Source organism: Crocuta crocuta, unplaced genomic scaffold, assembly GCF_008692635.1.
Source record: "Crocuta crocuta isolate KB4526 unplaced genomic scaffold, BGI_CrCroc_1.0 scaffold1, whole genome shotgun sequence".
NCBI classification, from domain to species: Eukaryota; Metazoa; Chordata; class Mammalia; order Carnivora; family Hyaenidae; genus Crocuta; species Crocuta crocuta.
In genome coordinates, this window is record NW_027527930.1 from 3,028,887 (window position 1) to 3,045,750 (window position 16,864).

Consider the following 16,864-nt stretch of genomic DNA (forward strand, 5'->3'; position numbering starts at 1 on the left):
GTAATTTTTTTTATTGTCTGCACTTTTTTTAATTGCACAAGGTATGTCTTCCTGAAATACCCTCTATTCAAACTGTAGACATTGGGTAATATGATGTCTGCAGCTAATAACTCACCTAATGAAGTGTTGGGAAGTGAAAGAAACCAAATGATTTCATGGACAGCTAGGTCCTGATTGGTCTCTCAGTTGCCAGCCTCCTGGAATTGAGTTTAAATTCCTTCTACAAATTTACAAGTCATCCAAGGGTAAAATTAGTCACCAAAGAAACTGAAGAAATCAACTGGACTTTGAATATTGTTTCACCTGTACATTTTCCCAAGTGGAGAGAAAGGTAACATCAACTGATCATATTTCAAATAGAACTTTTTTTAAGGATCTTCTCTGAAAAGGGGGAAAAATAGAGTGAAAGAGTGACACTATTTTGTTATTATAGGCAGCATTTTGAAACATGAAGACGGTGATTCTACTGCTTTATCTTCTAGGATCAACTCAGTCATTACCAGTAAGTGCAGCATCTTTATTTTATTACCAACCAGCCTCAGCAGCACCCTCCACTTGTAGACCTATCTTTCTTCCTGCATTCCATCAAAACTTCTCTGTCCTGTGATCCCTTCCCTTCGTTTTCTGTTTTTATTTTCTCAAAGTGAATAATGATAAATATGGTGTTAGTGCATATTTCAGATACTTAGATATTAAAAATGCATTCACTCTAACATGGTAGAACTTTAATTACATTTAAACGTAACAATAGGGTAGAAACTAAGGGGCGGGGGGAGAGGAATGCCTTAAATTATACCTACTCAAAGTGGATATTATTTTGCTTTCCAAAAAGAATTTGAGACTTTCTTTGTGATCAATTATTTTCTCATGACTAAAGAGGTAAACTACATTTTTCTGACTTTCTTAATTGGAAGCATGAAACATGTAGACTATGTAAACTCTGAAAAGGCTACCAAATTGTGCAAGTACATAAACTCTAAAAAGGTTTTAAAATTGCACAACATCAAGGGAATATTAAAAAGTGGCCAACGTTTTTTACTTAGAACATTTCATCAAAAAATACATTCACATTTAACGAGTTGTTGAAAGTAAAAGCAGCAGAGTTCGAACACATACATCAATTGTCCTCCAATATTTTATAGACATACATGGGGGGGTTTGGATCTCTAGATGGACTTACCTTTGACCATTTGAGCTGCTTGAGCATGTACACTGAGAAAAAATTAGAAGAAATCTTCCGTGAAATAGAAGAACTGAAAAAAAAATTTTTGAGTTGAGCTCACTGGACGCATCAATAGTCACCTATACAATCAACAAATACTTAGTGAAAACTCTCTATGTACCCGATGCTCTGCTAGTTGCTGAAGATACAATGGCGGGAGGTGGAGGGGAAGACATGACCCTCCGTGGTGTTCACAAGGATTGTAGATATTAAATATTTTTAAGGAAATGTTAAATTATAAATTATAACTATGACTACTTCCATGAAGAAGATGAACAGGGTGATCTTATGGGAAGAGGATAGAATCAATCTCCCCTTCTCACTCCAAATATACCTATGTCCCTCTTTAAAGTTGTCCACAAAAGATTAATTTGAAACAAGGTAAATTAGTAATTCTTTTGAAAAACATGGATTTTTCACTTTAAATAAATTTACCAAAAACTTCTTCTAGATAGGGTGTCTATAGGATATTTAAATTATCATACTATTTGTAAAAACTCAAGATAAATAAACCTTTCCGGGAGCACAGCTATCATGCAAGGTTGACTGAAGAGTGGCATGCAGGTTAATGCAGATTACTAACAGCCAATGATGTGAGAGCAGCTGGAGTGTGAGTGATGCAGGGGATGTGGGTGACACTGACATGTCTACAAGGTATAGTAGTGATATTTATGAAATGAAAAATCAGGACACATGGACAAGGAATTTTTTATTATTTGTAAATGAATGTATTAAATTATCATAAAGGTATAAAAATGAATCCATTTTTAAATGTGGACATTTCAAACAGCCTAATGATTGTTTTCAGTAGATCCAAAGCTTGGGAATAGGGTACACATTGGTAATGGGACAAGTTGCATATTTAGGAGAGTGGCCAGGGTAAGTGACCCTGACCAATAAAAAGGTGAACACAAGCTGTGACTTGAAGCAGGTGAGGGAATGAGCCGATGTCTGGGTTAAGAACATTCCAGACAGAGGCAACAGGTGGAGGTGAGGTTTTAAGGCAGGAGTGAGTCTTATCCATCCCAAAGAGAGCAAACATCTGGATGGCAGTAGCAACAGAGTGAGCAAAAGGAAATGGGATAGATGGAAAGTTCAGAGAGACACTGGAGGCCCGGGGCATAAGAACTTTGCAGACCACTGTAGAGTCTCTGGCTTTTATTCTGAGTGCAAATAGAAGTCAATGCAGAGGTTGAACAGAGAAGTGAAAGAACCAGACTACTGTTTTCAAAGAACCATTCTGGCTGCCAGGCTGACAATAGATTATAGGGGATGAAAAGGACACTTACATAATCTTAAAGCTTAAAGGGACCTGTAAGGACACATAATGTCAAACTTACCTCTTACAACTGAGGGAAAAGCCCAGAGTGAAACCAATAGAAGCTTCAAGATATATCCAAGTTACCCGAAGGCTGACACAATGCTGGAGGGCCATGCCGCACTGCCCTCTGGGATGCAGCTGGGAGCATAGGCAAACTGGAACCAACCTGGTCAGGGAGCGTCTACCTGAATGCAGAGAAGCTAATGAAAAAGGATTTATTTCTTCAAGGACTAAGGGAACTCGCAGGGATCCAGATGGCTCTGTTATTCACCATGTCACCTTGGGTAGGTCACTTTTCTTTTGTGGACCTTAGTTTCCTCGTCTACAGAACAAAACCATACAACTAGGTGATGTGGATGTCAAAGACATTTTCACCCCTACAAGTTGGTTATTTTTTGTAATGTTTATTTATTTTTGAGAGAGAGAGAGGAGGGGAGAGGCAGAGAGAGAGGGAGACAGAGAGAATTCCGAGCAGATTTGGCACTATCAGCACAAAGCTCCATACAGTGCTCAAACCCATGAACCATGAGATCATGACCAGAGCCAAAACCAGAAGCCAGAAGCCCAACTGACTGAGTCACCCAGGAACACAAGTTGGTTATTCTTAATACACTAGGAGGCCAAGAAGGAGACTGAATCTCCATTACATGAAATGATTTGTCAGGCACAAGACAGAAGCAGGAAGCTTCATGAAAATGTAGTAGAAGTTATGGCAGCTTACCTTCAGTCATTGGGAAAAAGTAAATGTTACAAAGCTAAGGTGCATAGTGTGTATTTCATGGCCTAAAAAATGGGGAAGGCCATCACAGAAAAGAAAAGGAAGCCTAGGAACTACCACAAGAAATCCATGCACCCGACCCCACCGTAGACCCTTCCCCACCACACCCCTCTGGCCTCACATTTTTCCACTCTACAATTCCATCCCCTGTCACACACCAAACTTTCCATAGAATTAAAACTACTCCAGAAACACACAGAGCCTAAAGGCAGACATTTCTGCATTTGGAACAACTTGTAACATCCTGGAAATAAATGGATATGAAACCTCAAACACATCTCTACCTCCTCTCATATTTGTTCATTGCAGACACAGCTCAACCTTGCTTCGGGACTTCCTCCAGCAAAGCTGGCTCCAGATCAGGCAACTCTTCTAACCCAACAGCAGCTAAATCAGGTAAGAGTCCTATAATGCAGAGCATTTGCAGATCAACAAAGGAAACATGTTAAGACTAGTGAATTTTAAATCAAGATTTACAGCCTTATGCCCAAACAAGAGAGAAAGGTTTTCTTTGGGGAAGATTAAAAAAGGACTAATATACTTTTTGAAAATTTTGAGCAGGAAAAGCAAAATATCTTCATTCTTTTTCTTTTTTCTTATTGTTTAGCAACCAATAGTAAACTCTGTAAAGCAATTGCTACAGCTATTGATAAAGCCTGGTCATCAATGCTGTGACATACTTGAAAGTACTTGACATATTTGGTATGTCATATGTGGTATCTGCCAGAGCTAGCAGGGATTAAGAGGCAATCTATAAAAATAACTGCATATTTCCTATAGTTTTCTTAAGTTCCATTGTTACTGATAAGCTGATATTACTGTAAAACCTGTTTCTTCAGAACATATTTAAATATTTTTGAAAACTGCATTGTCTCTTGGCTTCCACTTCTCAATTCAACCCTGGTTCTTCTCTAAAGGATCCCTCCTTGAAGCCACAAGCCATTAACCTTTATTTTGCTAAAATAAAAGGTTGGCATTGTTATACTATAAAAAATTACTAAAATTAAAATTCCAGTTGGGTAATAAATACATGGATTCATTTCTACTTAGGCACCAAACTTTTATATCATATGATCCTAGAATGGTTAAGATTCTGAATATAATGAGGATCTGCACCATTAATTCACTTTAAAGATGGAAAATTTGGTAAAAAGTGTGATTTTTCACAAGTTAGAAGGAAAAAAGAGGGTGCCTGGGTGACTCACTCAGTTAGGCACTGACTTCGGCTCAGGTCATGATCTCACAGGGTAAGAGTTTGAATCCCGCATCTGTGCTGTCAGCACAGATCCTCTGTGCTTCTCTCTCTTCCTCTCCCCTGCTTGTGCTCTCTCTCTCTCAAAAATAAAATAAATGTTTTTTAAAAAATGTTTTTAATAAATAAATAAATAAAGGATACCTCCTTACCTACCTCTAAACTTTGTGAAATAGTACAATAACACCAAAGTCCACAGTTCACATCTGAGTCTATGGACATTAGAGAACACTCAAGTCAGGAGCCCATCTCACTCTCTAAGGAACCCGAAGCTTATATAATTTGGGGATGCCGTTTAAGAAAAAGAAGACAAAATTAGCTATGTGAAATTAAGTACTAAGTGTATAATTTATTATGAGATAAGAAATAAGACTAAATTACACATTTTCAAATGTTTATTTATTTTAAGAGAGAGAGAGTGTGTGAGCATGGAAGAGGCAGAGAGAGACTACCAAGCGCTCTGTGCTGTCAGTGTAGAGCCTGAGACAGGGCTTTATCCAGAGAATCCAGAGTTAGATACTTAACCAACTGTGCCATGGCTAAGGCATCTCTGAGGGCCACTTCCATTTCCCCTCATCCTAAATCTACCTAAATCCACCTGTAATGGGAGTATAGGTACTTGAGTATATCTGCCATTGACAGCATGGTGGAAACAGACAAGCTCTGGTCTCACATCAATTTCTATGCCCTCCAGATCTTCCCCTCTTTAAATCTAATACCACTGACACAGATGCTCACACTGGGGTCAGATCTGCAGCTGGTAAGTACTCTTTTATATCATTTTAATATCCGTTGTTAAATTCAATACCTAATGTTTAATGTACATGTGTGTGTATCCACAAATACACACACACATTCATTGTAGATAAGTTGAAAGAAAACACAAAAAAGTAGGAGCTCTAGATGCTATTCAATACATCATTCAAAGTTTTATTTGGAAGAGGGTTTCTGAAAGAATGGATCAAATTCTCATGTCTTTACTGCTTTAGTTGTTATCTCCCCTTCAAGCTCCTCTGCACATTCCTCTAACATCTTTTCCTCACTGCCCCCTACAACGTTCACACAGCCACGCAAATGCTATGACCACTATCATCACCCTGACAAGAGAAAACTAGAAGGGGTAGAAAGATCTTCATGGTTCTCATGGATTATCTGTATGGTTTACTCTCCTAGAGGAAACATAATAAATTCCTTTTTTGATTAAGGTGGGCAAATTTAAACACAATATTAAACCACATTCAGACTAGATATTTCACTGTCACCTTCACAATTTTTATGGGGATACCTATAAAGGAATTAATTTTTTTATGAGAGAGCTATCAAAAAATCCCAGGAACCATTGTTATTATAGCCAAAAGGGGGAAAGGAGGATAAAATCACCTAAGTAATCCTCAAGAAAATGGGTTAAATGCCAAAGAAAAACTTAATATGGGAAAGGTTAGTTCTGGACCTTATGGCTGTACTAGTAGACTAAATAAGTCTTTGAACTTCATCTCTATACCTACTTCCTAAGGCAGTAGTACATTGCATACTATTTTTCATGTGTGCATACTAAATGCAATATATTTGCATAGCAAATCCTCCCTTTAAACATATTTTAACTTTGGTAAATACATTTTGGTTATTTGAATGGTCAACCTGAAACAACACAATGACAATGTTTTTCATTGCCCTACAGCTACATCCTTCTGCAGTACTAGCACCTGGTACCCAGACCATCCCACTGACCCTGGGTGGACTGAACACACAACAGCAACTGCAACCCCAAGTAAGTTCAAAACAGGAGTTCACTTCAACATCGGGGAGCATTTTCTATCAGGCAGAAGCCTAAAGGGGAGGAAAGAATTTTTAAAAAAAAAAAAGTTTCACCCAGAAATTTACAGAGGAATGTCCAGCTTAACATAAAACACCTTTGACAATTTGGTTCTTGAGGAAAACATATGAGGAAAGCTGAGCCCGCCACCGCATACCCTCTCTGGAATACATTTGTAGTGGGAAACAGGGAAACTATGAAGAGCTGGAGAAGACTGAAATGTAAAGAATATAAGGGGGGATTCTGAGAGGTAGCAGCATTCTTTTCTTGCTTGCTGAGAACTTCCTGGGTGACCACAATCGTCCCAAGGAAAAGTCAAGAGATGGATAAAGTTTATTCCCAGCAAATCTAATCTCTGTACCCTTTTTTCATGCTTCCTTGCAAGGACCCAATGACTCCCTAGTTCCCTTTCCCCTCCCATCATTACTTGCTTTCAGGAAAAACCCTGAAAAACCCTCCCCCATTAAGATATAAATGACATACATGGCACATCACTCCTATCAGAAGTGTTGCATTTTAACTACAGACAAAGCCCCAAGTTTTGCCTTTTTAAAACTTCTCTAAATAACTTAATGACTCTGGAGAAAACCACAATGATCCCTTTACAGCTAGACTAAGTTGTTCATAGGTAACACATGAACTCAGTCCCCATCATTTCCACACAATGGTCTCATTTTTGTAGAAGCATTTTTCTATATTACATACACAGTTGGTGTTAGCTATACAGAATTAGGAAAATATACAAAGCAAAAGGAAAAGAATATTCACTCACAATCCTATCAGCCAGAAATAAACACTGTCAGTATTCTAGGGTATGAACTTCCAGTCCTTTTTCTACACATTTAAGTACATTTTTTTAAAGAAAATATAAGTACTGTACATTTTTAAAGAAAACATGTTCTTATTATTTCTAATATTCTACAATCTAATTTTTTACTTAATTTATATATGTATATATTTTTAATGGATTTTTTTTTAAGTTTCTTCATCCATTGGGGGGGGTGGAGAGGGACAGAGAGAGAGGGTGAGAGAGAATCTTAAGCAGGCTCCACACCCAGTGCAGAGCCTGACAGGGGGCTCAGTCCCACAAACCTATAATATCGTGACCTGAGCCGAAATCAAGAGTCAGACACTTAACCAACTAGCCACCTAGGCCTCCTTCACTTAATATATTTTGACTAGCCTTTGTAGTTTGAAATATTCACTAATAAAATGGTTTTTAATGATTGCTTAGCATTCCATCATTTGCAAAAATTGTGTTTTTTTGCCCAAAAACAATATAACGCTTCTATAAACAATATTACAGTGAATATCTTTTAACTTTGATCATGTCAATGTTTCTTTTCTTAGGACCAATTCTTAGGAATAGAATTTGTGGGTCCAAAGGCATACTAATAAGTAAGACTTTTAATACACATTCCCAAATTAAGAAACATGAATAAAGCAATGGGCCAATACATTCTAACCATCTTCCTACCACTATGGACCCCTCCAGGTCTTAATAAGAATGAGTTTAAATTAATTAGTAATTATAATCAAAGCCAAGTTTAACTGACAAAACAATTTTAAGTTGCTCAATTTAAGTTTTATATCATAGGCAACTGAGTACTTTCTCTGTACTTTCATTTGTCCAAAATAACACAAGAAACTCTATACTGCTTCATTTAATCATATTTGTCATATTCTGTGACATAACTAATTTTTGCATTTCTTAATATTGAGATGTATCTTGTCTATCAGTAAGTGCTTATTTCCTACAGATATATTAGAAAAAGACTGAAAAGACTAGAGACACAGGCAAATTAAATGAGAATCTCTTTAACACATGACCCTGATATAATCCATATGCTAACTCCCCAGCTTCAGTTTTAATCGTTGCCCTGCTCCAACCCTGAAGTCAATTTAGTACATCTTCAAATTCACCAAAGAACATCCACTGGAGTCAAAAGGATTAGTCAGCACTACAGATGTTACTGAAGGTTCAGTAGAGTGAGTTTGACATTGCATGCTCCCCAACATGCAATAATATAAATCGATTCCCATTCTCCACAGGGACTCTTCAGTGTCTCCAGGATATGCCACCACCAAGGGTCCTCATACCTGACTCTGTGCTGCCCCAGCCCCTTGGAGCTTGCCTCTCCCTATGCAGAGTAGCTTATATCCTCTGCCAGAAACATGTGGGCACATGTCCACAGCTCTCATTTATCAACCCAAGGCCAACATGGTTAATAACTCCAAGGAGCACCTGGGTGGCTCAGTCAGTTAAACATCCGACTCTTGATTTTGGCTCAAGTCATGATCTAGGGTTCATGGGTTCTAGCTCCATATCGGGCTTCATGCTGACAGTGCAGAGCCTGCTTGGTATTCTCTCTTTCCCTTCCCTGCTTGCATGCACACTCTCTCTTTCAAAATAAATAAGTAAACATTAAAAAAAAAAAACCACAGTGATCTTCTGAACCACAAAATATGGGTCAAATTCCAGCGCCCTAGTTACTACATATGTGGTCAAGTTACTTCACCACTCTGTGGCTCACTTTCCTCATGATTTAAGTTTTTTTTAATGTTTTATTGATTTCTGAGAGAGAGAGAGAGAGGCAGCATGAGCAGGGTAGGGTCAGAGAGAGAGGGAGACACAGAATGGAACGCAGGCTCCAGGCTCTGAGCTAGCTGTCAGCACAGAGCCCAACGTGGGGCTTGAACCAATGAATGTGAGATCATGACCTGAGCTGAAGTCGGACATTTAGCCGACTGAGTCACCCAGGCACCCAATCCTCATGATTTAAAATAGGAATTAAAGTTGAACCTACTTCTAGGGCTGTTATAAGAATTCAATTAGCAAACAAACATAAAACACTTAGAACAGTGCCTACCACACAGTAAACACTGTTAGCTATTTTTATTTCAAACAATTTCTCTACCAAAAACTAATAAAAATTTTTTCTCCTTATTTTACACTGGTTAATAACAAAGTTACTTTTTATTAAACTTTTTTTTTACACATCTTTGGTTTCCTGTTTGTATCTTTTTGTTCCTTCAAATTGACCTTTAAAGAAGAAATTTAATTATGCTATTTTTCCAATCCTGAGTGTCCCCTCCCCTCAACCCACTTTCCCATCTCCATTCTGGATATTAGTTTGGTTTTCGGTCAGTAACCAAGAAACTGATTGACAGTAAACTTTTTCCTAAATGTATATAGTTAAATGCATGTACCTTTTGGCATTATGGGTATTACTGTGCCAACTATCTTGGGAAAAACAAAGTTAAGAGTCTGTTTCATAAGATTTTCCACATCTTTTGGTGTGGTTAGTATTAAAATCCCCATTTTGATGACTTTAATGACACTATGTGAATATCTATAGAAATAAAAATAAACCTAAAATGCTAGGTCTCTTGGGCAAACTCTAGGTTAACTCTTAGAGTACCAGAGAATGCCAACACCTCACCCAAATGTTTTCAACCAAAACTTCATAATGATGTGATTTGAAGTGGGTGATTTGATGGAGAGTGAATGGTCAAGAAAGAATTCCTGAGATATTTTCGGTACAAAAAAGTGGTTTTATTAAAGCACAGGGACAGGACTGAGGGCAGAAAGGGCTGTTCTGGGGACTGTAAGAAGCTATTGGTTGTAAACTTTTAAGTTGTGAGGGGCAGAGAGAAAGCAAGTTTCCAAAAGGTTTTCCTATGTTAAAAAAGACTTACAAGACCCTGGAGCCCTAGCTATTGTCACGCTAAGGTTGTTTTTTCCTCTAGCAAAGCATTAACATTAAGACAAGGAGCTCTTGGGGCGCCTGGGTGGCTTAGTCGGTTAAGCGTCTGACTTTCGACTTTCGCCTAGGTCATGATCTCACGATTCGTGGGTTCGAGCCCTGGGTCGGACTCTGTGCTGACTGCCAGCTCAGAGCCTGGAGCCTGTTTCAGAGTCTGTGACTCTCGCTGACCCTCCCCTGCTCACGCTGTCTTTCTCTCTCTCTCCTAGAAATAAATAAAACATTAAAAAATAAAATAAAAAAAAAAGACAAGGAGTTCCTATAGGTGTGTGAAGCTCTGCCAGCTTCAAGTATTTGTCAATGGACTGCAGATTATAAGGAAACTTAATTTTATCTACTTTTCTTTTGCCTTTGTTTTCCGCGTCAATAACATGTATGTGATTATCAGTGACCAGTAAAGTATTTCTCACTCATTTCTAAGAACTGCCAGTATCAAGATGATAGAACACTACCATCCATCATTTTCTACCAGTGCTCTATTTTAACAGCAAAATTTCCAGGTAACCATTATGAGACAAAATATATTTTCTTCAGTCAATCTTTGCATTTTAGAATCCTATTTTTAATGTATCTTCTGAGGTGCCCTGTAAAAGAAACACAGGCATTTTATCATCATTATTTTACTTGTAATAACTTTCAGTTTGGAGACCAAAATTATTTTTTGTTCATCCAATTTAGTAACTTCTACCCCCTTAATGTACTGCCTTGGATGAGTTTCTAAATCCCTCTGGGTCTAATCTGCTTTTTACAAATTGGATGAGTTCCCATTCCCATCCAACTCTATGGGTCTCTATGATTATAGCTCATACATTGGTAACAAACATTTGTTCAAGGAATATTGTATACTTTTAAGGAAGCCTCTAGATTTATATCATTTGCTTTGAACATATTTTTTATTGAATTTTTCACTCTTTTTCAGATGTTGCCAGTTATTGTAGCACACCTTGGAGCCCACGTAAGATTATTTTGCAATGTGATTTTTATTTTAAATCAGTTTAGTGTGAAATATGCCACCCTGACTCAATTCACCAGATTGTTACCAAGTTTCCGATTTACTTTGTGCTGTGTAACACTGTTAGTAATGAGCTAATACTTATCGAGCATTTACTATGTACCAGGCACTGTTCTAGGCATCTGGTTATTTGTTATATACTATCTCAGTATTCAAAACAACCTTTAAAGACAATATTTTTTAATGTTTATTTATTTTTGAGAGAGAGAGAGAGACAGACTAGGAACAGGGGAAGTCCAGAGAGAGGGGGAGAAACAGAATCTGAAGCAGGCTCCAAGCTCTGAGCTGTCAGCACAGAGCCCTATGTAGGGCTTGAACTCATGAACAGTGAGATCATGATGTGAGTTGAAGTCAGATGCTTAACTGAGTCCCTGGTTCATATCAATTCTTAATTCCACATCTGGGAACACATTCAAATGAAATAATCTGAAATACAGCAAAGGTTTATTTACAAACATATTAATCAAAATAATAATATTTGTAGTAGAGAAAAACATTGGATGCGATTTCAATTTAAACAAAATGGAAATGTTTGAGTAAATGGTGCAACATAAAAAAATTTTTTGTGACCATTCAAAAAGGATATTTTTTTGATTTTGTCACTAGTAGGGTTAAATGATTATTGGTGTAGTATTAAAATAAATTAAGACCCAAATTATATAAATGACATAACTTCTATTATGTAAAAAAGACGTGTGAAAAACATCTGGAATAAAATCCATCCAACTCTGTACGATGGCTGTTAATACTTTTTTTCTTTGTTACTTTCTGCATTCTCCAAGTTTCCTCCAATGTGCATGTATTACTTATTAAGTAATAATAGAAACTTTTATAATTTTTTAAATGCAGAAGACTTCACATCATTCAGATAATAAGTGTCAGCAGTCCAATATCATATGCCAGCTTGAATTATGTGACACAAGTCATAGAGGCAGCTAAAATATTGTCTCTTTACAAATTTTATAAGCATTTTAAGTTTTTAAGTTATGTTATACATATCTTGCTTCAAATATATTAAAATTTGTCTAGTAACTTGTGTTATTATTTCCTTTTAGGGTGCTGTCTTAAGCTCAGAGGAATTGGTAATAAATATATATAATTATAAATATATATAATATATAATTATTAAATTACTAGCTTTTCAAATTACTTTCCCTGCTATCACAATCCTGCCTTCTGTCCCTACACAGTCTCTGTTGACCACACCCCCTATCCCTCGTGCATGCTGCTGTAAACTGAACGTTTTTATAGGTCCTTGCATTAAGTTACCCTTTGTCTTCCTGAAGATTTCACTATCCTTTTCCAGCTACTTTCCCATTCATTTGACTTAGCTTCTGTTTTCCCTATATTGATATCTATTCAATTTTACCTGGAAACCCAGTGCCTATTTTTAAACTTTATAGATTAAAATCTAGGATTCTAAATTATTAAAAGGCATGCAATGTAGAATAATATACATACTAGTATTTATTCCAGGCAAGATTCATTCTCTTGGCTTAAATTTTTAACTTTATGAAAATATGTTCTTTTTCTAGCATCTTATAGTGATGGATAAACTCTTCCCTATACACATAAGTAACTAGAGGGTTGAACCTAAATAAAACTCATCTTACCACTATTAGACACTTCTATACATACATTTCCCGTTAAGTCATCTTAGAAAAACAAAACATGACACTGAAGTTAAGAGTGAGGCAGTATTTGTGAAGACAGGTTTTCTTTTAAATCTTTCTATTATGAAAAAGGTAGAGATTTTCTAGATTGTTCACAAATAAAATCAACGGGGCTGTTCTGCAATAATGGTATATGAACATCCACATCTATCAGTTATTACGCCAATTCTGTGTAACAGGCACCTTGGTAGATCTTTTACATATATTGCCTTTAATCCTCACCAAGTGACAAAGTACAGGTTTTTAAAGTAAACTCTATGCCAACACAGAGCTTGAACTCACAACCCCAAGATCAAGAGTTGAATGCTCTATGGACTGAGCCAACCAGAAGCTCCACAAAGAACAGATTTTTTTAACCCAATTTTATAGGTAAAGAAACTGAGGCTCAGAGAACTCAAGCAACTTAGGGTCCAATGTCAAGAAACAGTAGATTTGGATCGAAAGCCATTTTTCTATTCACTATACCAGTGGTTTTCAAACTTTTTTTCAGTAAAATTCATGGTAAACAGCTATGTTTTTCATGCAGCTAACACACACACACATACACACATGCACACACACAAACATTCTTCATGAAATAATATTTTTACCCTTACTGTAGAGAATGCACTTGGTAATTTATAGTCTATTCTTTTTGTCTTATTTTCTAATGATGGACATTACTGCCTTCTTTATTTCAAACCTATAGATGCCATGACCCCCAGCTTGAAAACATCTGTATTCCATTCCTGTCTCTCATCTGGCAGAAGTCTAATTCTGGTTTCAAAACCTGGTAAATCTAAGACAGTGTTTCCCAAGCTTTAACGTTGGATTACAAATCAAACAACTCAAGGTGTTCATAAAATATGCAGATTTCTGGATTGTGCCCTAGAACAGCTCAATCAGAATGTCTCTAACAATGGGGCCTAGGAATTATCTTTTAAATAAATTTCTCAGGCCAGTCCTTTTTAAAATTTTTTTTAATGTTTATTTTTGAGAGAGGTAGAACACAAGTGGGGGAGGGGCAGAGAGAGAGGGAGACACAGAATCCAAAGCAGGCTCTAGGCTCTGAGCTGTCAGCACAGAGACCAATATAGGGCTAAAACCCATGAACTGTGAGATCATGACCTGAGCCAAAGACGAATGCTTAACCTATTGAGCCACCCAAACGCCCCCTCAGGCCATTCTTACACAAATTTACAATTAAGAATTAAGCTCAAGCCCTCAGCCCTTCTCATTCACTGTCAACATTATCAGAGCTGAGGGATTTCAGAGAAAAAGTCTCTACCTGAATTCTCTCAAAATCCAGTTTATACTAAATTATTTCTTCTTAAGAGGAATTTCTTACAGTAATTTTTTTCCATGGGAAAATAAATAAATATAGGCGACAGCAACATTTATTTTCAGTGTGCAAATCATTGACAGACCTATTCAGAGGAATTCCATTAAGTAACCTCAAGGCATAAAGAAATGGCTGAATTGAAAAGAGAAGTATTTCTGACTGAATATTGTAATGTCTCTGAAAAGTACATCAAAAGAAACCTGAAGAGATGCAAACCATGAGATGAAGATTGACTGACAACTTGAATTAATATTTCCATTAATGTTTAGTATCTTACATTATTTTTTAATTTTTTCAATGTTTTATTTATTTCTGAGAGAGAGAGAGAGCATGAGCAGGGGAGGGTCAGAGAGAGAGGGAGACACAGAATCTGAAGCAGGCTCCAGGCTCTGAGCTGGCTGTCAGCACAGAGCCCGACAGGGGGCTCGAACCCAAGAACCGCGATCGTGACCGGAGCTGAAGTCGGATGCTTAACTGACTGAGCCACCCAGGCTCCCCTTAGATTACTTTAAAAATGTTTGGGCAGAAGAGAGACTATAAACTTAGGTTAAAAGCAGAGATAGAGCCCAGCATAAATGATTTTCTGCCTTAGTTCTACCTCCACATACACCTGAGATGAACACATTTTTCATTATTACTTTTCCCATGACTGGCTTGATTCTGATGTGTCCTTTCTGAGGCAAATGGGACTGTAGTCAAGAAACCAGCATCAGGCTTGCTCGGAAGAAGGAGGCATTTCCTCTAAGGAATGCCCAGGCTTTATTATTTTGCCGGACTCCACTCTTTCCATTCTGCCTTTTCCGCCCCACCTTGCAGTCCTCAAAGAAAAGGCTGGTTGACCAGCATTAAAATGTGTCCTTTGACTTTCTTTACATTTTCCCTTCCTCGTTCCAGCCAATGGCCCCACAAATCTTCACAGGCCTCATTTTCCAGCCCCTATTCCCTGGATCCATCCTGCCGAACAGTCCAGCTAATCCAGATGCGCAGAATGGAATCCTTCCTGCAGGGCAAGCAGGAGTGAACCCTGCCATCCAGGGAACCCCAGAGGGCTTCTCTCCAACTCCTAGTGACACGGATGATGACTTTGAAGTGACAGCCCCTGCGGGCATCCGAAGAGGCATGCACACTACCCAGGAAACCACCACAGGGCCGCCAAATGGTAAATTCTCCGAGCCAGAAAAATGCCTCATGAAAGTCACCTGCAGAGTGGGAACAGAGTTGTCTTGCCTCAACAAAATACAGATCCTGATAAAATCAGGGATCCCCTATACCTAACACTCACAGTTGATTTCACCATTGTGAGGGAATTATTTTATTGGCCTACCAATATCAACTCAGAAAGGAGACATTTAGTTCCTGGCGTAACATACTTCCTATCTTAGGTCCGGGAGTATTTGGAAATAGACAGTGCTCTTCCTTTCTCATCTCCCTCTGACCCCCAAACATTCACAGCCCCACAGCAGACACAGTTTATCAATCATGATACTTTTGTCCACTCATCGATCATGAGTGAGCCACAGAACCTTCTTAACCTAGTGTTGTAAGCAGTAATACTTCCCGTCTATAGTAATAGTAATTACTATAGGAATAGACAAGATTTAGCACGGTAGGTGAACACATGTGCCATTCTCTTCAGATGGGACTTAAGAAACATTGCAAAACTCAGCTCTTTAAGTACCAACGAGCAGAGATAATCACTTAACACGTACAGATCTCTGGAACCAAAGGTCCTCGGAAACAACAAAAGAATGATTTGAGCTTGGCTACTCCTAGAAAAGAAATTTTAATCTCAAGTAAAAATGTTTAAATCCGATATGCTTTTACCTACATTTAAGAAGTGTTTTATTTTCTTCCAGGAAATCAGTAAGCTGGTTCAATTTTTTTCAACTAAGCCGCCTCAAATGTGGTGATGCATGCGAGTCTTTTTCACTGATCATATCCTGGAATCGATACTGAGACACACTAGAATATCAGAAGAAACTCTTAGTTTATCAAACTTTCTTGAAATTTCAGAAAATATATGCTTCCTAGAAAACAATGACTTCCGAAAAAAAATTAAATGGATACATTTGTCTTTGAAATGTAACGTTATGCCACCTTGGACTTGGAAAGCATACATATTAAACCTATTTTGAAACTGACTCTTTCTTCTTTGGGGAGAGAAGAAAGTGGGACCCTTTCAGAAACTGCATTACGTCAGGACTAAGATAATGCTCCCAATGGAGGAATTTCTTTGGAGTAGGAAGCACTCACTATAGTCACGGAGTGGATATTCGGCAATGTAAGGATAATTTCTGATTTCCTCACAACTCTCCCATAAGAGCCAGAGCTTTAACTTTCTTCAAGCACTCCTAAAATATGAAGTGGACACAGAGAATTATAAATCACACTGCCTGTCCTCAAGTTGCTTACATACAGAGTTAGTGATTTTGGCATTTAATGCTTTATTTTGGTATATCTAAAAGTGAGAAATGACATGAAGTAATCACTAAAAGTGATTCTTTTGCTCCACGCATCTAAAAGGTAGGATTTAGTCTGAATAAGTTTATAACTCAGACCACTGCAGTTCATTCCGAGTGGGAGGGAATAGAAAGGATTCACAGACACCACAGTAGAGCCCCCATGAAGGAAAGACCCGGATAGATTTCATAACATCTCTCACTATGTTTGACTCAGCCCCATCAGTATGGAACAAATCCAAATAT

The 16,864-nt window shown here is 37.7% G+C and overlaps 1 protein-coding gene across 2 annotated transcripts; it reads left to right on the forward strand.

Moving 5' to 3' along the window:
- Nucleotides 1-438: 438 nt before the first annotated feature.
- On the forward strand, nt 439-16,112 carry AMTN (amelotin). Of its 2 annotated transcripts, XM_077751073.1 has the most exons (8): nt 439-502; nt 3,631-3,717; nt 5,268-5,333; nt 6,252-6,341; nt 11,073-11,108; nt 12,221-12,247; nt 15,054-15,318; nt 16,016-16,112. In XM_077751073.1, the coding sequence occupies exons 1-8, from the start codon at nt 449-451 to the stop codon at nt 16,024-16,026; spliced, it is 636 nt and encodes a 211-aa protein (XP_077607199.1). In that variant the 5' UTR covers nt 439-448; the 3' UTR covers nt 16,027-16,112. The 2 variants fall into 2 exon arrangements, with proteins under 2 accessions (XP_077607199.1, XP_077607202.1); XM_077751076.1 differs by lacking the exon at nt 11,073-11,108.
- The last annotated feature ends 752 nt before the right edge of the window (nt 16,113-16,864 follow it).

What these genes read in the sequence shown, in the direction of transcription:
- AMTN (XM_077751073.1), top strand. Translation starts at nt 449, where the DNA reads ATGAAGACGGTGATTCTACTGCTTTATCTTCTAGGATCAACTCAGTCA. An exon ending in CCCAACAGCAGCTAAATCAG is followed by an intron (nt 3,718 to 5,267) that starts GTAAGAGTCCTA and finishes TATGCCCTCCAG; the next exon opens with ATCTTCCCCTCTTTAAATCT. An exon ending in TAGCACACCTTGGAGCCCAC is followed by an intron (nt 11,109 to 12,220) that starts GTAAGATTATTT and finishes ATTTCCTTTTAG; the next exon opens with GGTGCTGTCTTAAGCTCAGA.